Source organism: Sciurus vulgaris (genome assembly GCF_902686455.1).
Source record: "Sciurus vulgaris genome assembly, chromosome: 15".
Classification (NCBI taxonomy): domain Eukaryota; kingdom Metazoa; phylum Chordata; class Mammalia; order Rodentia; family Sciuridae; genus Sciurus; species Sciurus vulgaris.
In genome coordinates, this window is record NC_136476.1 from 66341607 (window position 1) to 66368945 (window position 27339).

Genomic DNA, 27339 nt, shown 5'->3' on the forward strand with positions numbered 1-27339 from the left:
GACACCAAAACATACAGCAGTATAAGGTGGTTATCTGAATAGTCAGATTATGCATACTTCATCTTTTTAAAGAGCATCATTGAGAGGAAAATACAAATTTAAATAGTCTTACAAAGGATCTGTGGATCCTTTAAGAACCTGCAAGCTAGAGTTTGAAGAACATGATTACACCATGGTCAGAATGATAGAAAATTGTATCAGCAGAGATGGTTCAGTGGTAGATGATGTGTTTAGCTTGCCCAAGGCCCTAGGTTTGATCCCCAGGGAGGATGGCTTGTAGCAATCCAAACTCAGATGGCAGGTGTTTGAAGGAACAGGACACCAGGTTGCTAAATTTTGATTGAGGAGGGAAGCAAGAACGAGCTACTATACTGGCAGAAATATCCTGAGCCGTGGGGAAGAAATGTAAGATTAAAGTCACCTGGACCTGGCTTGAAAAATATGAAAAGGGCTAAGTAAGGTTAGAGGAGCAATGAATGAAAACAAGTCACTCTGAAACCAGCTGGGTACTGAAATTCCCTTCCTTCCCAAAAGCACCCCCTAATCACCAGAAATTATACATTGCTAACCATCTTCCTCAACACTAGCATTCTGGATCTTTAAAAAATATCTCTGAAATGGCCTTTTCATCCAAAGAAAGCTCAAAGCTCCTGTGTTCATTGTTTTCCCTTTAGATCTGGACCCTGAAAGACCACCAAATCAGAACCTTCAGTGCAGTGGCCCTAGAAAGGAACAGTTTGCTTCAGGAAGTAAAGGGTTCAAAGAGAAGGCTTTTTCAATAAGGCAGCGCTGTCTAGATGGGAGTCTGCTGTCCACGCTACGGCTTTCTAACCTAGCACAATGTGTCGTCGTGGACACCACTAAATAATCATGTGTGGACTCATCTGAGCCTGAGTGGCAAGCTTGCTACAATAATCAATGCTCAGTGACTAGTTAGCATCATGTAGAAATCCACAGGTCATGACTATTTATTTGAAAAGAAATTGAGTATTAGATCCTTCTATCATTGCTCGTTCCACCCACAGCTCCTACTGAATAAGCATAGACATATTTTGTGTCATGTGACTCTTCCCCCTACAACCTACTGATGAGGCGTAAGCACTGGGCACACAGCAGAACAGCCAGAAATGGAGAACCTGAGACTGTCCAGTGCGTAGTGCATGCTAGGGCTAAAAAGCCTCTAAGATTGGGGCTGGGGTTGTGGCTCATGGAAAGAGTGCTCGCCTAGCATGTGTGAGGCACTGGGTTCCATCCTCAGCACTGCATATAAATAAAATAATAAAGGTCCACCGACAACTAAAAAAAAAAGCCTCTAAGATTGAACAAAGTGGCCACTAGAAACACCGTAACTCTAGGAAACACCACAGCATTGCAGAAGTTAAGAAGGGATACGGGCCCCTGATTGGAATGGACTGCAGGCAATTTAAATACTACCTTGAGAAGGAAATATAGTTCTCAGCCTTAAAGTTATCCAACTTGCATTTCTACCAACCTAAAGCATCCCTTAGTTTTTCCACAGTCTTCCACTTTGATTTTGGCAAATGGATCCACCGGAGGAGCCGTAGGGAAAGCATAACCTGGGCAGTGAGAAAAAATAGTGGTTAGAAAATCCAATAACAACTTTTCCAATGAGATTATTTTTATGGTTTGATCTATTTAGTTATATATGACAGCAGAATGCATTTTGATTCACTGTACACAAATGGAGCACAACTTTTCATTTCCCTACACGATGTAGAGTCACACCGTTTGTGTGATCATACAGGTACATAGGGTAATAATGTCTGTCTCATTCCACCATATTCCTTCCCCCGCCCCCTCCCCTCATTTCACTCTACACAATCCAATACTCCTCCATTCTTCACTTACTCCACCCCTGGCCCCCCATTACATATCAGCATCCACTTATCAGAGAAAACATTCGACCTTTGATTTTTGGTGATTGGCTTATTTCACTTAGCATATTTTCCAACTCCATCCATTTGCCTACAAATGCCATAATTTTATTCTTCTTTATGGCTGAGTAATATTGCATTTTGTATATATACCATTTTCTTTGTATATATACCAGTTTCTTTATCCATTCATCTATTGAAGGGCAATGGTTGGGGACTCACAAAGGGTTTTGATTAAGCCTAATTACCCACCCTGAGGGGTCGGCACAGGGTGTGCACCTCTAGATTCAACCTTACATAGCATCTGGGAATGGGTGTTCTCTTTTCTCATTTTCAGGCAAGGAACTGGAGACACTGAGCATAGAAGGCATGATTCCATATAACCACTGGCTTACCAGTTCCCTGGGAGTTTGAAAACCACAGTTCTAATACAATACACATCCTCTAAAAGAAAAAATAGTCAATGCTACATTAATATATCCAATAGAAGGATTTTCCCACTTACATACACAAAAATGGGATTTTTCCATTCTATTTCTCTGAACTGCTATTTTGCCTTAAGCTGTATGTAACATTTCCATACATCACTAAGTCCCTTAAAGACAGTTCCTAGCGATTGTGTATTTTGTTATGAAATCACTTAACCACCATAATACATCAACCACGTATTAAAGGGCGAGGCCACGTCACGAGTCCAGTTTATAACTGAGTCTCCTAGGCCGAGTACTTCACCCAGGAACCATGTGTGAGTCATCCTGTGTTCTCTGCCCATCCTAGGGTCTGACACTGGACACTGAATAATAATTGTCAAATGATGTAATAAAATCACCCACCAACGTTAGGTAATGTAAATAAACATTAAAATCACTAGATTTTCTCATTGTAATGCTTTATTTAAAATGAAGTTTTGTTTCATTTTAGTTCATTAGATGTATTATATGTTATTGGTTGGGGATGTAGCTCAAGGGTAGAGCACGTGCTTTGTATGCTCAGGGCCCTGGTTTCAACTCCTAGCACCACACAAAGTCCCCAGGCTAGACTTCCCTCACTCACACATGTGCACTCTGGGTAAGTGCACTCCATCTCGACCACCCAAAACGGTCCATCTCCACCACCTAGGCATCCACCTCCACCACCCTAGACACTCCATCTCCACCACCCTAGACATCCATCTCCACCACCCTAGACACTCCATCTCCACCACCCTAGACATCCATCTCCACCACCTAGGCATCCACCTCCACCACCCTAGACATCCACCTCCACCACCCTAGACATCCATCTCCACCACCTAGGCATCCACCTCCACCACCCTAGACACTCCATCCCCACCACCCTAGACACTCCATCCCCACCACCCTAGACATCCACCTCCACCACCCTAGACACTCCATCTCCACCACCTAGGCATCCACCTCCACCACCCTAGACACTCCATCTCCACCACCCTAGACACTCCATCTCCACCACCCTAGGCATCCACCTCCACCACCCTAGACACTCCATCTCCACCACCCTAGACACTCCATCTCCACCACCTAGGCATCCACCTCCACCACCCTAGACACTCCATCTCCACCACCTAGGCATCCACCTCCACCACCCTAGACACTCCATCTCCACCACCTAGGCATCCACCTCCACCACCCTAGACACTCCATCTCCACCACCCTAGACATCCACCTCCACCACCCTAGACACTCCATCTCCACCACCCTAGGCATCCACCTCCACCACCAGAGATACTCCATCTCCACCACCCTAGACCTTGAACACATGATAAAATACAGCCCTAACCTTTCACCACCTGTAAGCACCTGGGTCACAGGCATTACTTTTTTCTAGTTCAATGCTGATTTTGTGCTAAGACCTACATCCATTGCAGCACAATAGGCGAGCTCTGCCTGGGATGAGTGTTTTGTTTTTCCCTCATGTTTATGGAGCAGCTGTTCCATGCGTCTTCATCCCTGTCTTCCTCTTACTTCTCACCACAGTCCCGAGGCCATTTTTTTTTTTTTTTAATTTCAGAATATCTACCTAGGACTTCAGGTGACTCACAGAGACAATCTCTTTACCTGTTGCTCATGTCTCAGACTCCCTATCTTCCTTCATTTTTTCAACATAGTACCCTTACTATTTCCCAATCATACACTGGTATCTGGAAGATTCCAGCTTAATAAATGCTAGTTATTATTCCCCTGGATTAGTATTACTATTATATTTTGTAAACTGGGATGCAAACTAATAACCATCAGATAAGACTGTCTTTTTAAGAAAAATGGGTTTCTTAACTCCAAATAATAAGCAGGGGTTTTTGTTGTTGTTGTTGTGTTGGTACCAGGGATTGACCACTGAGGTACCAGGGGTACCACTGAGGGTACCAGGGGTGCTTAACCACTGAGCCACATCCCCAACACTTTCTATGTTTTCTTTTGAGACAGGGTCTCCTTAAGTTGCTGAAACTGGCTTTGAACGTGTGATCCTCCTTCTTCAGCTTCCCAAGCCCCTGGGATTACAGGCATGCATCACTGTGCCCGGCAAAAGCAAGTTTTGCAACAAAACTCACACATGTTTGAAACCAGTTTATTAGTATCGGCAAACAGCTTTTCTAGCTCTCTTAATATCACTTTTTTTTTTTTTTCCCCAGGACTGGGGATTGAACTCGGGATCTCATGCATGCTAAACACATACTCTACCATTGAGCTACACTCCTAACCCCTAATAACTTATTTTTATCTCGTTTTGTAAGTTGCTGAAAGATAATTTAGCTTTTGTCCCTGGTTCATGGAAGACAAACTCTAAATCCTTAGAACTTTCCAAGTGATAGGAGGGTCTTTGTTATTCATGAGTGCACTGGATTACGCCTGAGTTTGTGCTAAGAGATGAGGTGACTCAGGATGGAAACTGATCACCAGAATGACTAATAGTGTGATAAGAAGATTGGAACTTGGAATCCTCCCCACGAGGTAAGGGGGACTGGAAATTGAGTTCAAGCTCACGGTGAATGATCACATCAGTCATGCCCACACAATGAAACCCCAATAAAAGCTCCGGACACTGAAGAGCAGTGGAGCTTCCTGGCTGAATACATTGATTTGTTGGCAAGGGGTGTTAACTTTTCATCATTGAGGCCAAATTACCCCAACAAAAATAATTTAGAGAAGAAAAAGTTAATTTTGGCTCACAGTTTCACAGATACAGGGTATGGGTCAGATACAGGCTCCATTGCTCTGGGTCCGAGGTGAGGCACAACATCATGGTGGAAGGGAGAGGCAGAGGAAAGCAGCTCAGGACATGGCGACCAGGAAGCAGAGAGAGCTGGCATGCAAGGATTCAAGGACAATATAATCCCCAAGGCTTGCTTCCAGGGAACTACTTCCTCTGGCCATGCCCTACCTGCCTATAGTTACCTGCTACTAATCCATTCAAATTATTAATCCATCAAATGGATTGATCCACTGAGTAGATCACAACTCTAATAATCTAACCCTTCCACCTCTGAACATTCCTACGTTGCTTCACCCATGAACTTTGTGGGGACACTTCATATCCAAGCCATAACAGAGGGTAATACGCCTATTCCACCAAAAGCATGGAAACCGGATTCGAGAGTCAGCCAAATCTCACCCTATGTGTCTCTCCACAGGTGGTCCCGAGTTGTATCCTGTATGGTGCTTTCTTAAGTTCCGAGAGACATTCTAGTGATTTATAGAGCCTGAGCGATGCCAGTGTGGAAAGCCCCTGCATTTACAGCTGGCCAGTTTCGAGTGTGGACAGTCTTGTTGTAGTCCACAACCTTTTTAGCCTGCAGGGTCTGCACTACCTCCTATGGTACTACCAGAACCAAACTGAAGTATGCTGATGGAATTTGGTAGTAGAATAAAGTGGAGCAGTATTCTGATTTTTTTCCTGAAATTTAGTGATCCCTCACTCTTTGGACTAAGTTTGGACTGTGTGCCTGGGTCTGAACTCTTGTCTGTGGGCTACAAACCAGCCTTCCATAGACTGAGCACCATGCGAACCTTCTCACTCGCCAGCGGCTAAGGCTTGCTGACCGGTCACATCTGAGAGAGCGGGAGGAAGGAAAGAGGGCTGTTCCTTCAGTTAGACTGCTGTTCCTGCAAGTCCTCCATACCTTGCTTCATCCTTACAGTGGCAAGTGGTTCAGTTCTCAGCTTTGTGCTAGATTTCCAGAAAAAGCCCCGCATTCCGGCTCAAAGATGTCAGCAGCTGGGCAGAGCCCCATTCTAGAAAGATGGGTGGCAGCCCTGGGAGGCCCCTTCTGAGCATCCAGGTTCTGATAACCCCAAGCCTTCCTCTCGGCGCTCCAGTCCCACGGCGAGGTGGCTGTTTCTTCTGGTTACTTCTCTCTGCTATCCGTTAGCGCCTAGTGCTAGTGACCCTGTTTAAAAAAGCTAGTGTGATTTCTGTCTTTCTGACTGGACTTTCATACTGACTAAATGGATTCGTTCTTGAATTCTGATACAATGCATCTGCCCTGGCTGTAGTTTAGTAGCAGTTATCATTTCAAAGGCTACTGAATAATGATTTTCAGTAGGATCTATGTTTTACATGCACTATGCAATTCCAGTAGTAAATTATTTGAATTGTGGGTTTTTAAGTACCTAGGAGCCCAGAATTAAATTGCTATTTCTTGGCTTGTGAAATACTCATTATCACCTTATGCAAAGGCCATCTTATATTTTTCCTTGATCCATTCCTAACCCTGTTTTCTTCCCTATATTAGATAGGGTATAGTATATTTCCCGTATGTCCTTCTGACAAGGAGAAAGATCTTAACAAAAATGAGCACTCTGACCCACATATCTTAAAAAAGATATTTTATCACAGTAAAATCTCTTACTGGGAAAACCTGAAAGGACACATCCGTAATAATGGGTACCAGACAATACGGAGCCAAAGGTTATGTCTCTTTGTCTCTATGAAGCCCAGGACTCTGCCTGTGCAAGGTCGGGACCTGCCAGGTTGCAAGAAGCCTTTCAAATTCCCAACAACCACCACCTTGAACTCTTGCATGATCACCTTATGAGGTATTTACCCAAGCTGCCAGCAGCAGAAGTGACTCTAAAGGGCAGGTTCCAGGCACGAACAATTTCTCACTCTGCTACAGCCACCACCACAGGGCCACTCTGTCCACAGGTGTGCTCTCTTGGCCATCCCATGGCCACACACAGGTCTGGAAATGCCTCAACAGAGCAGACTAGCGAGGGCCCACCCCAACTTACCATTCACTGTCCAGGTGTTTACTGTTATGTATATGTGCTCTCAAAAAAATGTAGTATTTATGTTTGCAATAAAATGTAGTATTTATGTTTACACAGAACAGTAAAGCTCATCATTTTGTTTAACATTTCCCCTTGGAAATCTACCTACACATGTAAATGTAAGCCTTGTTATTACTGCTGGCTGAATAATATTCCCTGAGGTGCATAAAAACACATTTTCCTAAACATCCTTCCAAGTTCAGGCACGTGGGCTGCCTCCAATGTGTGTTTTCTTTTACTTTTCTTTTTTTCCCCAGAAGTAACAGCCTTTACTATTATAGGATTTGGCCCTCTAAATTACAAAGTCATTTCTCTACCCTAACCAGGTGTTGTAATCAATACAGTCCTCCTCCCAGATATCGACTAGGTTCTTGAGACAAGATCCCTCCCAGTTTTCCTTCCAAACTAAACTCCCTAACCAGAAAACTTAATTATACTCGTGAAGTTAACAGATTCTCAACACCAGAAATAGGTGGAGGAATGCTTGCCTAACATTGGTATAGAAGTTCACGTTGACCAAAAGAAGACACAGGTTTCTCATTAAGCTTTTGTTTTGATGGGTCTCAAAATTTCTCTGATTTTTGGTCAAGTTGTTTCCATTAAAAAGTACTGATTTTAAAAACTAATAACTTAAAACTGCCACACACTTCTCACATGCTGAAGAGATGAACATCTTTGCCCATGTTTCCTTCAGGTACATGCAACAGGTTTTCATCCTGTTTCCAAAAACCCAGGAGAGGAAGCAATGGGACACGATTTCAATTCCAGGGCTTGATGAGATCAGCATCCGTGATGATACCCCCGTAGTGCATGACTGCCTGTCTCCCCCGAGTCCTCAGGGGTACTTGGTGCCACCATGCTCACATTTTAGCTCGGGTGCTAAGTACTGAACATTTCTCCCTCTCTACAACAACCGCTTGGGTTTCTCTTTCTGTGATGTGTACTTCCACATTCTCCCTTTATCACTTGGGTTTTGATCTTTTTCATGGAGGTTTGTGTGTATTCTACAAACTGTTGGTTTCAGACAACTCACTTTTTTTTCCTCCAAGTCTGCCACCAATTTGGGTATTTTTTTTTTTTTTAAGACTCAAACCTTTAAATTTGATAAAGTGAAGCTAAGAATTTTTCTTCTTAGAAGTGTTCTTTTTAGGGTCTTGTCTAAGAGATCACCCTCCACCCAAGGACGTGGAGATGTCCCTTTACATTTTCATTTATTGCCTTTGTAGTATTATCTTGCCTAGTTAGAGGTTTGACCCATTGGGAATTAATTCTTTTATATGGTTTGAAGTAAGAGATCAATTTTATTTTTCTCCCTACATTGAACAAATTTTCTCAACACCATTTGTGAAATAATTCATCTTTTCCCTAGGGATCTATGATGATACCTCAATAACAATAACCAATTCTTGTGAACATAGGTCTACTTCTGAAATATGTTTCTGAGTCAGGACTATCTCATTTTAAATACTAGACTTTGTCTTATATCTTAATATCTAGCAAGGCAAAACCCTCTAGCAATTCATGAAACTCCCTGCTGCTAGTCCTTTTTGGCTGGAATTGCATTAAATATATAGATGAATTGTATGAGGAGGGAGAATTAATATATTTATAATACAAAATTATCCTTTCCAAGATCATGGTATGCCTCTCTAGTCACATCTATTATATCTCTTAGGACTAATATATCCTTTATCATGTAACACCTGGATAATATAGGTCTTTGTTGCTATTTCAAACAACATTTTAGTTCCTTTTATATTCTCTTATTATTGCTGGTGAAGAAGAGAGCTGTTGGTTTCTGTATCTTGACCTTGGTTATGACATCCTTACTGCATTGTTTTGATTATGTCTCTTTATTTGTTCTTTTTGGTTTTTCTATGTAAACACTCACATTATTCTTCCCTTCCAGTTCTTATGACTCTGAATTATTTTCTTTTCCTACTGCATTGATCAAAACTTGTACTATACTGAATAGTAATAGTAATAATACTGGGGTATCCTTGTCTTATTTTAACCTTAAAGAAATAATATCTAAAGATCTTCTATTAAGTATAGTTAGTTTCAAATTTTTTCAAAAGAGACTGTATCAAGTAAAATATATTTCTATATTAGAAAATTATAATCTTCTAAAAACTATACTTACATATTCAATTTTTCTTTTTTTGAGACAAGTTCTCACTATGTTGTCCAGGCTGGTCTGGGCCCAAGTGAACCTCATGCCTCAGTCTTCAGAGTAGCTGAGACTAGGTATGCATCACCATGCCTAACTGATGAGGTTTTTAAAAATATATTTTTAATATATATAATGATAACACTGTAAAATTACACAGGTAAGATTTTTTCTGTTATCAATTTGCCATTTCTACAATTGATATTTGATATTGTGTGTTTTCAGATAAAGTGTTGCATTTAGTTAGCTAATATTTAAATTTCTTTAATTTTTTGATTTGTTTAAATTTTTCTTTATGCCACGTTATTTAGTTCCAGAAAATTTTTTCCTGGCTGAAACTTAATTATTTTACTTAATTGTGTGTGTGTGTGTGTGCGTGTGTATGTGTGTATATATATATTTCTTCTTCTTCTTCTTCTTTATCATCTTTTTCTTTTGTTTTGTTTTTGTGGTACTAGGAATCAGGACTTGCATGTGCTAAGCAATTGCTCTACTACTGAGTTACACCCCAAGCTTGTATTACATAAATTTAAAAGAGAGGTTATAGCTACAACTCTTTCCTATTAGATGATATATTTTTGCAGAACACCAAAACCACTCAAGCTATTTTAAATAGGAAAAGATTCAATACAAGTAATTAGATGTTTTCAAAATTTTGGGAAGGGCTGAAGGAGCAAGCTATACGCTAAGCCTGGGAGACTGTTATGCAGAAGCCTATGGCTGAGCTGGTTTGCTAAGGCAACTATGCTTTTATTGCAGGTGGACATGTAAAAGGACCCAGTGGCCTTGAACAACAGGTTGGCAGTGCTCAAAAGGTTAGATGTAAGCCAGATGTGGTGACACACACCTTAATCCCTGCTACTCGGGAGGCAGAGGCAGAAGGATCACACGTTTGAAGCCAGTTTTGACAACTTAGCAAGACCCTATCTCAAAACAAAAAATAAAAAGGGCTGGCAATAAGCTCAGTGGTAGAGTGCCCCTGGGTTCAATCCCCAGTACCAAAAAAAAGGTTAAACATACACTTACCATATGACCCAGTAATTCCATTCCAGGTATATACTCAAGAGATTAAAAGCATAGGTTTACACAAAAATTTGTACACAGCAGCATTATCCATAATAGCTATAAAGCAGAAACCACCCAAGTGTCCATCAGTTGACAAATGGATCAACAAAATATGGTAGTGGACATAGTGGCACATGCCTGTCATCCCAGCAGCCCGGGACACTGAGGCAGGAGGACTGCGAGTTCAAAGTCTGCCTCGGCAATTTAGTAAGGCCCTAAGCAACTCAGCAAGACCCTGTCTCTAAACAAAATATAAAAAGGGCTGGGGATGTGGCTCAGTGGTTAAGTGCCTCTGGGTTCAATCCCCAGTACCAAAAAAAAAAAAAAACAAAACAAAAAACAAAAAAACTAGATGCATAAAATTGAATATTATTTAGCCATAAAAAATGAAATACTGATATATGCTGCTACATGAATGAAACTTAAACTCATTTTGCTTAGACAAGAGTAACAAAGGCCACATTTTATAATCTCATTTACATTAAGTGTCCAGAATACACAAATATTGAGACAAAGATTAGTGATTGCCTACAGCTGGGGCAAGAAGAGAGGGGAGGGGGGAAGATGAGGAAACAGCAGGGCAATGGATAAGGGGGTGGGATTTTTTTTCAGTGTGATTAAAATGCCCTAAAATTGACTGTGGTGATGGTTGCAGAACCCAGAGAACATACTAAAAACCACTGCACTGCACACTTCAAATAGGAAAATTTTATGGAAATCACATGCAATTAGAAAAAGGGAGAGAAAGAAAAACCAATGAGTTATGGTCTGGATATGAGATGTTCCCCCATAAAAACTCATGTGAATGCAGGAGAGGAAATGGTTAGACTATAAGAGCTGTAACCTAAACAGCAGATTCATCCATTTGATGTATTAATAATTTGAATTGATTACTGGGTGGTAACAGCAGGCAGGCAGGTGTGGCTGAGGAAGTAGATCAATGGGGATGTACCTTGGGATAATATACTTTGGCCCCTTGCTCAAACTCTCTCTCTCTCTCTGCTTACTGGCCATCATGAGCTAAACAGCTTTCTTCCACCATAGCCTTCCGCCATGATGTTCTGCTTCACCTTAGGCCGAGTGTGATGAAGTGGGCTGACCATGGACTGAACCTCTGAAACATGAGCCAAAGCAATTTTTAAATCCTCTAAGTTGCTCTTGTCAGCTCTTTTGGTCACAGTTGACACAAAGCTGACTAGCACACAATGGATGTCTTGCAGGCGATTCCCTTGCTCCACATACCCCACTTTTGAGTTCAAATGTCTAATTGATGTCATATGTCTAATTGATGGAATCAAAATCACAGGCAGAACTTGGGCTTCAAGGTTGCACTGTAACCTCTGCAGTAGAGGCGGGCACACTGGAGAGAGGGCGGGATCGATGCAGAGGAAGTCAAGCTACCACCTCTTCATATTTCTCCTTCTTTATTCTGCATCTTCACCTTTTTCTTGGATTAGATTTGCCAAAAATTTGTGTTCTCTTATGAGGCTTTCCAGAGTCAGATTTTGCTTTGGGTGATTGTCCTCCTTGGGGTATGTCTTCCAATTCACTAATTCCTATCCAGATCTGTATTACTTTCTTCTTTTTGTTTCCATTTTGAGTTTGATGATTTGTTCCCTTGTTTTCAATCTTATTTCCTGATAGAAACTATAAGTTTCTAAGCTCTACTTTAGGTTCATATTAAACTTTTTCTTTTTTTTGTACTGGGGATTGAACCCAGAGGTGCTTAACCACTGTGCCACATCCCCAGCCCTTTTTGTATTTTATTTAGAGATAGGGTCTTGCTGAGTTGCTTAGGGCCTTGCTAAATTGCAGAGGGTGGCTTAGAACTCACCATCCTCCTGCCTCAGCCTCCTGGGCCACTGGGATTATAGGTGTGCGTCACTGCGTTGGGCCATGCCAAACATTTGATACGCAATGTTCTGATGGTCAATAGATGTGCATCTTAATTTTCTTTATGACTTCCTCTTTAACACACGGGTTCATGTTGTTTTCATTTCCAGACTTTCTCCCCTTTTGTTAATTTCCAGTTCTACTGCATTGGCATCAGGGGACATCTGTATGGTTTTGTCACTGTTTTGCAGTCTAGGGATACAATCCAGAGCCTTGCACGTGCTAGGCAAGCACTCTACCACTGAACTACGCCCCCACTCTCATTATAATTTTGATTTGCATTTCCTTAATTATCTTTTCATGTGCCCCTTGGCTATTTGTACATCTTTGGAAAAAAATGTCTCTTCGGAGCTTTTCCCCATTTTTAAATTAGGTTATCTATATTTTTGTTGTTACAATTAAAACTCAATTAGCTTTTTAATCTCTGCTATGCCTAAAGTTTTCCCTTTTTAATTTCTAATATTATTTGTCTTCTTTTTTTTCATGATCCATCTTGCCAGAAACTTATGCTGATGGTTCGTTTTATGTGTCACTTGGCTGGGCCCAGGTGCCTAGATATGTGGTCAAACACTGTTGTGGGTGTTCCTGTGAGGGTGCTTTTGGAGGGACACACTCATGGGCTTGGAATTACATAAACTGCCCTCCATAATGGAGGTGGGTCTCATCCATTCCCTGAGCAACGCAGCAACAGTTGCCTTTGGACTTGACCCATAAGAGGGGTTCATTTCTCAGTCTCCAGCCTTCTGGCCCAACCTGCAGACTTTGGACTTGAACTTGCAGCCTCCACAATCATGTGAGCCAGTCCCTAGAATAAGTCTATTGGTTTTACTTCTCTGCAGAACCCTGACTAATACACTTATCTCTCTTATTCTTTATCTATCTATCTAAATATTCATCCATTCTGTACTGGGGATTGAACTCAGGGCCTTGGACATGCTAGACAAGCACTCTACCACTGAGCTACCAGCCATCCCTCTTCATATGTTAAGACAGGGCTCTTCCTAAGTTGCCCGGGCTGGCCTCAAACTTGCTATCTTCCTGCCTCAGCCTCCTGAGTAGCTTGGATTACAGGTATGTGCCACCACACACAGCTCTTACTCATATTTTTAAATACCCTCGCTTTTGATTTTGTTTATCCTCTTTACTGAATATTTGGTGTCTATGTCATTAATTCTGCTATGCCCTTATTATTTTATTATTTTTCCTTTTACTTAGATTTAGTCTCTTCTTTCTTGAATATCTCAATTTTCCTTTTCTTATATCAGTGTTTAAGCCCCGAAGCCAAATGCATCCAGAAGGTTCTATCTAGAGATTCTACAAGCAAATCAAATCCTGATGTCCAACACCAAGTTCCCCAATGCTCTTCCTCCTATTTACTTTCTTGGTGAACAATCCCACCACTGACCCAGTCTCCCAATCATGAAACCTCAGTCCCAGAGGTCTCCCCTTCTTCCACCTGGTACATTTACTTAATCATCACTTCCAATGACTCCTACAGCAGACACCTGAGCCTCTCTCTGGGCTACTATTTACCCTTCTATCTGGTTCCTCTTCTACCATGTGCCATGTTTTTCTTTTTCTTTTTAAAGGGTTTGGGCATGGGACCCAGGGTTCGCACATGCTAGGGGAGCTGTCTAACACAGGTATACCCTAGCCCCATGGATCATCTTTCTGAAGCAGAAATCTGACCCTGTTGCTTCATTGCCGAAAGACTTCTCCTTGGGCTGGGGATATAGCTCAGTTGGTAGAGCGCTTGCCTCCCATGCACAAGGCTCTGGGTTCAATCCCCAGCACCACCACAAGAAGAAAGGACTTTCCCTGCCCCTCCCTCCCCCACCTCCATTCTATCACTGACCTGTCTTCCTTAGTCTTGAAATGCATACGCTGTGGCCTGGGGATCTAGCTCAGTGGTCGAGTACCTGCCCAGCAAACATCAGGTCCTGGGAAATGTGTGGGTTGTGCACACGGACATGGCTGACTCCCCTCCCCTTTAGCTTGGTCTCTTCTTCTATTTTTATCACTTATTTTTTGTCTTAATCCTTTCCCTCCATTTTCCACTTTATAAACACCTTATTGAGACTAAGGAATACTGGTTGGGGGCTTTAAAAAAATAACTGTCAACATACTCGTCCTTCCCTCTCTTTCTTCTCACATGGACTCTGTGAACCTTCTATAACTCTTCCCTGTGCGAGAATAATTACAGCTACTTCTTCTTCCCCTGGTTTCTTCTGTTGTCGTTTCCTCCCGTCAGACATTCCTGTAACACGAGAGGTACTTATTTTCTTGGTTGACTTTGGAGGCTCCCAATATGGTTCTGAGGTTTCCATGCCTGTCTAATTCGTGGGCACTCTGTTCCTTTTCTGCAATCCCCTGAGCCTGCTTTCCATGCTCTACTGGGTGGTTAATGGCTTCTGGTTTGCTATTTATTGCTTCTAATTAACTGCTTGGCTCACAGCCTTCAGGTATTAATTTAATGCTAGACTCCTTGAAGTTTTAACCAGAAATTGGCCATACCCTTCAGTTTCATCTCTGAGAACTACTACATCAGCCTCCTCCTAGGCTTCCTGAACCATTTTTTTCTACCCATTGGAGTCATACAACAACATGGCGGCATCAAGGGGCTTTGTGATATGGGAAGTGCCACATGCCTGTGAATGCAGTCTTGCTGGTGGCATTCTGCTGCTCAGGAACCTGCAGTTTCCAGCTGCCTGCTAGATCAACGCTTAACTCCTCAAGTTCACTCGCAAAAATACCCAGCACAGGTCCACAGGGACCGTCCACTCTATGCAGGCTGGCTGTCAATCAACAAATCCACACAGTCCTCTGCTATCCTAGCTGTGTGACCTTGGCTGAGATATTCACATTTTCTGTGGCTCCCTTAATGTCAAGGCAGGGATTGTAGTAGTGTCTAACTCACAGGATTGCTGAAATGAGTGAAGTCAATATGGATAAAGTGCCTGGAACAGTGCCTGGCACACAGCAAGCACTTGTTGTGAGAGCATCACTGTGTGTTGTCATAAGCTCAGATTCATGGAGGACACAGAGAGAAATTAGATGCAGATCGTTACCTTTAAACAATTTCTGGATTAGTCGGTGACAAGTTACATAGCCACATGCATGGTGGACGTAGGAAGGATATGGGAGCGTGAGGGAGCTTGCTTCTTCCCTTTCCCCATGTTTCTGTCCTTTTTGCCTATTTACCAGCTCTTTTTCAAGATAGGAAAAACTGGTCAGAAACTCACTGATTGGGCCACTTTACAAGCATTCAGATCATTATGTCTTAAAGATAAGCTACCACACATGGCTCTTCTTCCCAGGCGGGGTCTGGCCCCAAGCTCAAGTCAGGTACCAACATCCATGAGGCTGGCTGGGTTGTCTCAGGATTTGTTCCTCAAACCTGGCCATTTAAGCGGCAGGGAGAAGGGAGCAGGACCTCACCCCAAGCTAACAGCCCACAGTTCTTTGTTTGGTTTCTCCTAGAACCCACAGAATGGGTATTAGCCCATAATCAAATGGTAGTCCACTGCATATCCTACTGTGGTTCAGAATATGTAGTTTCTGATTTGAGAAGCTCAAGGGAAAGAGGTATGTGTACAAGTACCAAGACCCTGTGCAGACTCCTGAGCACTGACAGTCAAGAGGTCATGGCAGGGTTAGGAGTGTGCCTAGGAGAATAGCCTTCCTTATTGGCCCAGGATGGGAGGGGAGAAAATCAGGGAAGGCTACCTGAAAGAGGTGGCATTTGAGCTAAGATTGCAAGGATGAACAGTGTAGGCTAAGATAGTGGGTATCCCAAGAATTCTGAAAACCAGCATAGTTAAAACAATACATAACTTAAATTTTAAAAGTGAGCACAGGAAGGGATGATCAGAGAAACCAAACCAAATGGTGCACAGCTTCTGGATTTGGGGGTCTTGGGCAACCAGACATGACAGAAATGGTCTGTGGGCAGGGTCAGTAAGGGTCAGCGGTTCTCCCCCAGTCTCCCTGAAATCCCTATTCCCACCACTATTGCTCTATTTCTCTTTTTCCAGTTGCCCACTGCCAGGCCCGCCTTTCATTACAAACTCAATTTCTTGGCTACTTGGAGTCTGTGCAGTGGGGACTCTGCTGGAGAAAGCAAGTGGCCTGATCTCCACAAAAGAACAACTCTGCTTATTCTGGTGGGAAAAAAAAAAAAAAGTTTAGGGCTGGGGTTGTCGCTCAGGGTGGAGCACTTCCTGGCAGGCGTGAGGCCCTGGGTTTGATTCTTAGTTCTTCAAATAAATAAAATAAAGGGCCATTAACATTTTTTTAAAAATTAGAAAAATGAATAGTTGAAAGGCACGATTCCACATGCCACTTCCACCAAAGTAATCAGCCTGTGTCCCTCCATCCCCCTCCGAATCGAAATCCACTCTAAGGAAGGTCACCCCCTGCCTCTCATCTCGAGTCCTTTGGCTGCCTGGAGGGCTCATGCCATCATGCTCACAGTGGTGTGGGACGCTGCTAACAACACCCCCTTCTCTTTTCTGGTTCTGCCTCTCTGGCAGTCCCTTGAAGACAGTGTCACTAATGATTTCTAATGCTCTCTACTCAGGACTTACAGGGTGAAAGCCCAGGTCCAGGGTAGCCTAGCAGAGGTGCTGGCCCTGAGAGGCCCCCACAAACATCCCCACCAGCACCCACGAGATCATAGTAGGATCTATCTGAAGAGGAAGTGAGAAACTGTCAGAGGTCAGGGCAGAAGCACAGGGAGTGGACACTCGGGCAGGTGTTCTAGTCAGCTTTCTCCCTGCTGTGACTAAAGGACCCAGCCAGAACAACTGTAGAGGAGGAAAAGTTTATTTAAGGGCTCGCGGTTTCAGAGGTCTCAATCCACAGAGAGCAGAGTCCATTCTTCGGGGCTCAAGGTGAGGTTGAATGTCACGGTGGAAGAGTGTGGCAGAGGGACGTGGCTCACATGATGATCAGGAAGCAGAGACTCCGCTCCTCAGACACAAAATATATACCCTGTAGCCACGTCTCAATTCCCCACCTCCTCCAGCCACACCCCACCTGCCTCCAGTTACCACTCATTCAATCCCATCGGGGATTAATCCACTAATAGGTTAAGGTAACAACCCAGTCATTTCTCCTGCAAACCTTCTTGCATCATCTCACATGTGAGCTTTGGGGGGACACCTCATCTAAATCATAAGAGCAGGGAAGGAGAGTAGGAGAGGTTGTGAAGGGAGCTGGGCCACGGTGCAAACTCCAGAGAAGGACGCCCAAGCTTCCCCCAGGGGGCAGGCTGAAACTGTCACAGGCTTTTAAATGCAACACCAATAGGGTAGGAGGTGGGCTTTGGGAAGGGTAAGCGGTTACAGGTACAGAATGGAAGCGAGGGGTGACCAGGGATTTGGAAACACAGGCCACAGCAGGCCCTGCCACCACTGCGTGGTCACCTCATCTAAATGCCCTCCCTCTTTCATCTCACCAGTCTTTCATGCCCCCCAGCTGGACTCCACCTAGCTGTCCGTGATTACAGAGCCCACCTGATGTCCAAGTTGATAAAACTAGACGATGCAATTAACAGATCGTTCTCTCTGTATGCACAAACTTATATTCTGAGCTTGTCCTTCATCTGTTAGGCATATGTACCCAATGAGAATATACGCTTCTGCATGCTATGTTAGCGTCACCTGGCAGTACTAGGTTGGATTTATGCAGAATAAATATGCATCAGATGGTTCCAGAAGCAGATGGGTTTCAGAATATTTATCCTTTTCCAGAGTGACAGGTTCAGCTTCTGCTTGTTGTCCTCCGACTCTGCCTGCCATTTACACCTTCTTCCTGGCCACATGGCTGCCCAGCTAGAGGACTGCACCTCCTAGCCTCCCCCATAGCTCGGTCATGTAATGACATTTTTGCCAAGGAATATGAGCAGCAGCGATTTATGCAGGCAGTCTAACAGGTAATTGCTTACCCTGAACTTCTCTATTTCTTCCCCTTAATCTTGAACAAGGACATGCAAGAAACCTGGCTTTTACCACACGGATGAGGACAGAGACTCAGGGGATGGTGGAGCAACAATTGGAAAGAATCTACGTCCCCAAATGACCATATGGAATAGAGCCCACCCACCAGCCCCAGAGCAGCAAGGTTCTTATCTGAGAGAAAAAGTATCTTATTTAAGCCACTATATGTTGGGAGTCTCTGTTTCAGCAGTTAACAGTCTACCTAAAAATATGTATTTCCCTAAAATCCATTTTCTCCACTTTCTTTTTTGAACTGGATCTATTATGTCTCAGCTGTGAGGTCATCCGTTCCAGCTTCCTTTACACTTATGTGTGACCACATAACTAAGTAAGTAGAATTGTTAAATGGGAACCTCAAAGTAATCTTACAAAACAGTCAGTGACCTCTTCTTCCTGCCTCCTCTTTCCCATTGTCTGGATTGTGAGTGTAATGGCTGGAACTCAAGCAGATATTTAGGACCATGAAGTTACGTGCTAAGAAATAGGAAGGAGCAGAAGAGCAGGATCCAGGGTCCTGGAAGACCAGGGAGTCTCCATACAAACTCTGGATTACTTCCAGCTTTCTTTAGGAGACAGAAAATTCTATCTTGTGGAAGGCATTTATGCTGGTTGTGTACAGTTGAACCTAGTCCTAATTAACAGAAAACATCCATGAGCAGTTCCCCACATTTCAAACCCCAGCTTGATTGTCAGATATCCCTTTTAGCAGAAGAAAAGGAAAATGACTACTTTCCAAAGTTGCAGAAGTTCCACTCCTGAATAGAATCAGTTTTCTTTTGTGCTCATTGAAGCAGCTCTGCGGGGAGGCTGGTGGCTGACAAACCCCCAGTCTCCCAGCCCAGATGGCCCCAACAATGACGGTTCACACTAGGAGACCGCAACTGTGGTGGCCGAGAAGTGGGTTAGGAGTGGGGAGGGAGATGTGACCCAGCTCTGGTGCCAGGGCAGTGAGCACCAACAGAACGCTAAGATGGGGCGCTAGTCATGGGAAACTTAGGTCAATACCGGGAGGAATAAGGCAGCGCTTCTCCTTAAGCTGGGGTTTCTACTTCCCACCAGATGCCCAGGTCTCATACACCCCAGGCCAGATGGTGGCCTCCTCCCCGGCTGGGAGGGTAGAGGCCCGACACTGAGAACCGGGGAGCCTCAGTTCAGCACCGCTATCCACAGCCTCACAAGACTCGGGTGACCACCTCCCTCTCCCGTCCTCGGTCTCCCCACGTGTAAGGCAGACAGCAGAAGCTGGTCCCAGCCTCCAAGCCCGTGGGGGTCTGAGTGGTGCGCTCCCCAGCTTGGCCTTGGCGGTGCACAGCTGTCCCCCACTGGCATTCTTACCAACCCCCTTCCGCCTCCATTCCTGCCGCCTCGGTCCCCACCTCGCGTCTCCCCTCCCGCGGCCCCTCACCCTCCCGCGGCCTCACCGTCATCGGACAGGTAGCGCAGGTCGTAGAACTCCCCCGCAAAGGTGCCGTAGGAGGAGTCGTGTCGCGGCACCGCCTCGTCGGCGCCCGCGTCCCCCCGCGCGCGGCCCCGGGGTCCCCGGCCCCCCGGGCCCGCGCCGTCGTCCGCGGGGCTGGCAGCGCAGGCGGCGGGCCCCTCCAGCAGCAGCAAGAGCAGCGGCGCCCAGGCCCGCGGGCACTGCCAGGGCGGCCGCGCCATCGCTGCGCACCGATCCCGCAGCCAGGCCGCTCGGGCCGCAGCGGGGGCGCCGCGGGCGCGGGCCGGGACCGAGCCGCCGCCGCCGCCAGCACGCGCCCGCGCAGCCGCGGAGCCGCCGCACCCGCCGCCACCCCGCCTCGCTCTGCGCATCCTCGCTCCAGCCCCGCAGCCTCCCCCTTCCACTCACCATGTCGTCTTCTCCTCCCCAGGAGCGTCCCTTCTCGCGACTTCCTCCCATTCTCCCCATCCCCCTGATCTCTGTCCTCGTCGTCCTCCAATCTCCCACCCATGCGTCTTTCTGGGCCCTGCTACTCAAAGTGTGGTCCCCAGACCGGCATTATCAGCATCACCAATCTCAGGCCCCACGCTATCAATCAGAATTTGCTTTTTACCAAAATCCCTAGGATCCCACCGCACAGTTCCACTTCCAGAAGTGTTCTTCTAAAGGGTTTACCCTGGTCACCACGTGCTGGAATTGCCGCCTCCCCCAACTTGTTCCCGCACCTTTTCACTTCTACAATGTACCTGCTAGACACTTAATTTCGAGGGATCATCTCATCTCATCTTGAAATGGCAAGATTTCACTAGATAGATGAGTAAACTGAGGTGGTCAGAGGCAGAGAGAGGAAACTAGCACTTAAAGTGTGCAATCATTAAGGCCGTTCGTGTCTGAGCATAACCTGCGCCCTTGGAAATTAGGCAGCAGGCAGCGTAGGCCTTGACCTGGCCCAAACCGTGTCTGGTGGCCATGGTAAATTCTCCACGTTTTCAAATCCATTCCTGCCACTTAAATTCTCTATGTTATTTACTCAGTCATCCATCTGTTCACATCAAGCACTTACTATATGGCAGGTTCCGGGATTCTCTAGGGGTGATAGTTGGACATGGACACAAATTCTTTTCATGTAGAGTCAGCATTTTAACCTAATTTCCTGTTGTTGTTGTTGTTGTTGGTTTTTGGTTTTTTTTTTTTTTTTTTTTTTTTTTTTTTTTTCTTGAGCGCATGAACTAGGGAGGCAGAAAAGCATAGATTCCAAATGCAGGCCTAGAAGTCAGATTGCCTAGGGTAGTGATCACGTGATCAGTAATCTTCATAGTGCAATGAAGATTAAGAAAAAGAGGTGAAGATCAGTTGGGTTCAACGCTATCAATGGCATGAATGAATATTCATAGGATTATGAAACATTAATATTCAAAAGGAAACTAGTGACCTCAACCTTTTATGGCCCACTTGGCTGGGAGATAGGGGGATAGCTGTTGACTTAGGGAGATGTTCTGGGAAACACAAAGTTTAGGTGTTTGCCATTGCGTGCCAGCTGATGGTGGGTTGTCCAAATGGGGTTTAAACGTGTTAATCCTGATAGCTGAATCGAGGTATAATTCATGAAAACCTTAAGTTTCACTAGATCCTCCAACATAGTAGTTGCTATAAGCAATCAATCAGATTTATTGTTTGGAAAAGGTTAAGGTGAACTATTATTATTTAAAACAAGATTCCTTCCCTAAAAGCATAGCTCAGCAATGCATACAATTCTAAAATATGATTCCAATAAATTAAAAATCTATTAAATCCTTCAAAAAACCCTAATCCCTTCTTAAAAACTGCAATCTGTTTCTTTTCTTCTCTTCCCAATCACCAGAGCAAACATGGTCAATTTTAACTGGACCTACATTTGGCTAAAAAGAAAAAACATCAGACTTCTGACTTCAGTGTTGATTCTCTGGTTTGGGAATTCAAGCAGCTACCTATTACTTTCTTTTTAATTCCTTTCATTTCAGTTATTACAATTAACAGTAATGGCACCTAAATAGAAGAGAAATAAAAACCAGGTCATATTCATCTCCCGGTAAATTGGTCTGGTAAAAAGAACATGGTGGGGGTGTTTGCAAGCACAGCTTAATACACGGCCTTGCACGTAATCTGTGGGTTTTAATTATCCACTATTGTTCAAGGACCTGGTGTCTGTGGACTCAAAAGAGGCCACAGATAGGCTCAGAGGTAGTGTAGCTTATGAAAATAATATTGTGATATATGAATGTTTCTAGAGAGGAGACAAAGTCTCCTACCTGTCTCTCCATTTAGGCCTTAGGACCTACTTGGGTTTCTAATTCCTACAGAACCTATTCTTATCGTTTTATATGATTTTTTTCAATGCACTTAAATTGTCTTTTGAAGTTTTCTTATATTTTTTTTGTGTGATTTATTATAAGACTTAAGATCTGGGAAGACCCTTAGCAGAAATGGTGATACAGTTCAGTGGTAGAGTGCTTGAGAGTGCTTGCCTACCATGTGTGAGGCCCTGGGTTCAATCTTCAGTGCTGCAGAAATAAATAAATCCCTCTGCATTTGTTCTGCTTTCAGTTATACCTCTGTGGACACTCTGTGTTCCCCACCAAAGCAAATCCACTGGATAGCCAAGAAATATTGTGAATTCCTCTTTTGCACATGCTTTCTGGGGAAGAATTCTGCCTAAACATTCTGAGACCATTGGCTGAACAAGAGCCAGTTACTCAAACAAGAACTTAGAGATGAACCAGAGTTTAATTTCCTTTTCATTTTAAAAAGAAACAAAACACCTTTATTTTATCTTCTCATCAAAGTTATTCTGATAATTTTTTTTTGTTATAAAAACTTCCCATAAAAGTGCTATATCTTACTATTTGACCAATGACAGATGTGCCTATGCCTTGGATTGCCTGGTGTATGTAATTTTTCACTTTGGATTTCATAAGAAATAAAAATGTGATCCTGGCAGTTCTTCAGAAAGTTAAACATAGAGTTGCCATATGATCTGCAATTCCAAGAGATCTGAAAGCATATGTTCACATGAAAACTTGTACATGAATGCTCATGACAGTATTATTCATAATAGCTGAAAAGTAGGAGCAAACCCAAATATCTATCAACTGATGAATGGATAAACAAATATGGTATATCCACAAATGGTATATTATTCAGCCATAAAGAGGAATGAAATTCTGATACATGCTGCAACATGAATGAACTGTGAAAACATAAAGTTAAATGAAGAAGCCAATCACAAAAGACTGCATAGTGTATGATTCCATTTATGCAAAATGTTCAGAATAGGCAGATCCTTATATAGAAATTCATAGACAGCAAGTAGACTAATGGTTGTCAAGGGACGCGGAGTGGTGGTAGAATTAGATAATGGTGATGTTTGCATATAAAACACTGACTTGAACACTTTAAAATGGTTAAAACAGTGAATTTTATTTGAATATTTTAAAAAGCTGTGATCTTTGAGATGGTGAAAAAAAGATAACAATGATGTCAGAATGGTCCTGTGCTATTTGGGGAATATAAAATTCTGGATGCTTCCTGGTGGGGACTTCTGAATGTTCAGACTTTGTTTTCAAACTCTTTATAAAGATCTATGCAATTCACAATCCAGAAAACTGTGGCTTGAGGATTCCCAGACCCTTGCAGTAACCTACCGTGACCACTAGGGGTCCGGGTCACAGATGGAACCCTAGCTCTAGAATCTTAGCAAAATGATTTCCCACCCTGGACCTAAGGTGTGTGTTGTATGACCTCATTGGCGCTGTTGGTTTGATTTTAAGTCATAAAAAGGCGAAGGAACCATATCAGTTCCTTTTAGTCACTACCAATTTACCCAATACAATTTATCTCAGGTCACAATGCCAAGCACCCATCCTACATTTGAGTAGGCAAATAACCAAGACAACTGATGAAACCATGGAATCCTCTTGATTTTTACTGGTTAGAGGTGAGCTGCCAAAGGTATTGGGTTTTCATATACAGTAACAGCCAGACTTTCAGTGACATCGACATTTCAAAATACCTGTGAACTCAGGGGGAAGAGGGAAAGAAGCAGGAGACAGATCCTCCTGGAAACAGCAGCCACAAAGCCCATGCATCCCTCATCAGAAGCAAAGCAAATCAGACACATACGAAATACTAGGTTTCCTGGCTTCCCCAAGAAGTCTTCAGTCGTGTCCTTGGGGGTTCCATCAGATAGCTGGAGGCAAGGGGTGGACACTTCAGAAAAGCAGTTTAGAGCAGGAAGAGGCTGCTGCATTGGCAAGAGGTGATAAGCCCGTGCTGTACAGGAACGTGTTTTGTGTTGTGTGCACAAGATAAAGAACAGTTAAAGCTGTTTTAAAAGTACAGCTGGGGTCATGGGGGTAAAAAGCCCCCAAAACTACGATTGCCCCAATAACTCCACTGAGGAGCAGACAGCAGTAAAAACCAACAATGAGAAGAACGTGAGAGCCTGTAAAAGGTAGAGCCAAGCCCTGTGCATTTTGATAGCTCCTGGCGACATCACGGCACCACACCAAGGTACAAAAGGGGCTGATGTTTATAGGGATGACCATGACTCATTAAGGAAAGATTGAATACTCTCCAGTGTACTCTGTTTACTAAGGCAGGGAAGAAGTGTGTAATACATTTAAGAAAGATTTCCCTCAAAAAATATTAAAATTTTAAAGTCAGCACTTAAAGGGTTACTCCTCAGTTATCTGAATATTTGCTCACTCAGGGCAATGCTAGCAAATGAGGCATTGCTTTTTTTTTTTTTTTTATAATCATTAGTATCAAATTATTGGCACCATTCAGTTGTAAGGATAGGGACAGGAGAGCAAACTCTGTAACATAAAAATACAGTTCTGATACAAATGTACAAGATCGGTTCCACTTAACAAGCAGTCATAAGAAATGGATGGACAGTTTACACACAAGGAAATACGGCTAGTAAATCATCACATGGAAAAGTGCTCAGCTTTTCTAGCAATTAATGAAATAAAACAACTTTTCAAGAACAACTATACACATCTGTTAAACTAGTGAAAATAAATAAAAATGGCAAAACCCAATATTGGCAGAGCTATTGGTAAATAGAAATGCTTATACATTGCTGGTGGCATCATAAATTTTAGGGGGATTCAAGCATTCAGAGAGGGTAGGGGGTGTTAAACTAGATGACCTTTAAGGTCCTTCCAACCCAGAGATTGGATCTTTCTAGAAAGCAATTTGGCAATATAAAATGAGAGCTATAAAATATTTCATGCTCTTTGACCTTGAAATCCCTCTTTGAAGATACTCCCAAGAGAATACTCCAAAGAAAGGAACATATTTTTTTACAAAGACATTCATAGCAGCACTATTTATAAGAGTGAAAAATGGATATAACTCAGATATCTAAGGGGAGAGGTGAGGTTAACCGTGTTACATGGGTATAAAGATATTTAAGTTGGCAAGAGTAGGATCTGTTTGATAAGGAGATAAGGGTTAGGCGGAGAACAGAACAAGAGAATGTACACACTGATCTCAGCTATGTAAAAATGTGTGCATGTTCACCAAGAAAGCTTGGGGAATAATTTAGAGGGATACTTTGTGGGCGGGGGTTCTTTTATTCCTGCAAAGTTGTTCAAGTGCATAATAAAAATTTAAAAACACATTTCTTGAAACTATATAAAAAGAGAGCAAAGTTTCTTCTGGTCAGGGTCTATCAACAGGACATTAATTAATCAACTTCAGAAATGGTTTTTCTTTATGGAAAAACCAAACAACTTTCCTTATTGAACCATCTTTAACCTATATGGATTTTTAGACAATGCAAGCTAGAATTTCCTACTTTGGGTTCAATGATAAATTTTGTTTATCACAAATAATAACATATCTGATGAATTCCCAAATAAAATTATATTGCAGGTTAAGCTAGAGAACTTTTAGTCACGGTGATTATACATATATTTTTAGTTCATTTACTCATGTCTGAATAAAAATAAAGGACTTTATAAGATCTGTGTATTTATCAGTGTCAATGAAAAAAAGAACAGTAAAGAATTATTCTCTCATTAAAAATTACTCTTTAGCAAAGAGTCAAATCTTGGTGCAAGTTCCAATCATACAAAATCACATGGATGAGATTGTTAGTGAAGGATTCCACACCGCCTTAGCCCCTGTGGTTATTAACAGACACACACAGGGACTTCTGAACGGGAATCCCCGTTTTCCCATCTTTCTGCTCCTAGACGTACCAAATCCTGTCTGGACTACACTGAGCCATAGAAAACCTTTACTGCTCAGGAGACATAAAATAACTTTCCCAATGCAAGTCAAGCCCGAAGTTGACTTCCTCTCGCCCTGGAGACCTGGGGAGCACACATCCGTATGTTGTGCCAGAATGAGCACACTACGCCTGAAGAAAGAAAACGGACAGAAGGCACCATGCCATCCTCCAGGCGACAAGGGGAGAATTTCACAGTTCGGTCATCAACAGTCTTTTCATCATTTTCTCTCTCTCCAGTTCCTGCCGTAGTGTCTCTGCACTAAGAAAGAAAGAAAGAAAAAAAAAAAAGAGTGACAAAATAGTGAGACAGACCCTTAAAAATTGCAGGAACACATAGCTTCAATGTCATCTCCCAAGTTCCTTCTCGACTTTGCTTTTTAGGACCCCCTCCATTGGCTACCATTACCATGACTTGAAATTGACTGCTGATGTGTTTCCTGGCTGGAATGTGAGCATGTCACTCATCTCTGAAACCTCAGAGCCCTGTATAGCACCCGGTCCACAGTGGTCACTCAGTACAAGTCTTGAATGAGTGGGAAGATGCCCAGGAATTAGATTTCTTTAAATCAAGTTGGTTTCATATGCTCTTTGTCCCAGAGTTTAATCTGAGTAATGTCTGAAGTAATGTTTGCTATGGTTTAAATATGTGCTGTCCCCCAAAGCTCGTGCATGAGACAATACTAGAACATTCGGAGGTGAAATGACTGGGTTATAAGAGTCTTAACCTAATCAGTGCATTAATCCTCTGATAGGGATTAACTGGGTGGTAACTGTAGGCAGGTGGGGTGTGGCTGGAGGAGGTGGTCACTGGGAGCAGGCCTTGGGGGTTTATATTTTGTCATGTGGTAAGGGGTGCTCTGTCTGTCTGTCTGTCTCTCTCTCTCTGCTTCCTGGTGCCAAGTTCTGAGTCGCTTTCCTCTACCACACTCTTCCACCATGATGTCCTGCCCCACCTTGGACCCCAAGGAAAGGAGCTGGCCATCTATGAACTGAGACCCCTGAAACTGTGAGCCCCCAAATTTCTTTTCCTCCTATTCTTGTTAGGTCTTTGGGTCACAGTGGAGAAAAAGTTGATTAAAACGTGACTTAACACAATTTTGTTTCATGAATGAAACAGAATGAAGTAAAATTGGCTATCATGAAGGGTCACCTTGACTGCTTGGCCCCTTGCATCCCATCGTCAGTCATGTACCTGTGAAACTTGTTTGCACTGTTTAAACACACATGCGCACTCACACACGCATACACACACACACACACACACACACACACACATACGCAACTGTCTGTCTCCCTTCATCCCCAGGCACTAAA

The 27339-nt window shown here is 43.3% G+C and overlaps 2 protein-coding genes across 9 annotated transcripts in view; both read right to left on the bottom strand.

Moving 5' to 3' along the window:
- The window catches only part of FRRS1L (ferric chelate reductase 1 like), a 37681-nt gene extending 17619 nt beyond the window's left edge, over positions 1–20062 (bottom strand). For 2 of the 3 annotated variants that reach the window (XM_079112642.1, XM_079112641.1), the window contains exons 1-2: positions 19729–20047; positions 1493–1577 (exon numbers count right to left, since the gene is read on the bottom strand). In XM_079112642.1, the coding sequence (XP_078968768.1) occupies positions 1493–1577; positions 19729–19966 (323 nt within the window). In that variant the 5' untranslated portion in view covers positions 19967–20047. Of the gene's footprint in view, positions 1–1492; positions 1578–19728 lie in introns of all 3 variants that reach the window. The other variant, XM_079112640.1, reaches the window with a different exon arrangement.
- A 3119-nt stretch (positions 20063–23181) lies between these two features.
- EPB41L4B (erythrocyte membrane protein band 4.1 like 4B) overlaps positions 23182–27339 on the bottom strand; it is a gene marked incomplete at its 5' end in the record, with an annotated part of 131091 nt that continues 126933 nt past the window's right edge. For all 6 annotated transcript variants that reach the window (XM_079112584.1, XM_079112581.1, XM_079112583.1 and 3 more), the window contains one exon: positions 23182–26284. In XM_079112584.1, coding sequence (XP_078968710.1) covers positions 26215–26284 — 70 coding nt within the window. In that variant the 3' untranslated portion in view covers positions 23182–26214. The remainder of the gene's footprint in view (positions 26285–27339) is intronic.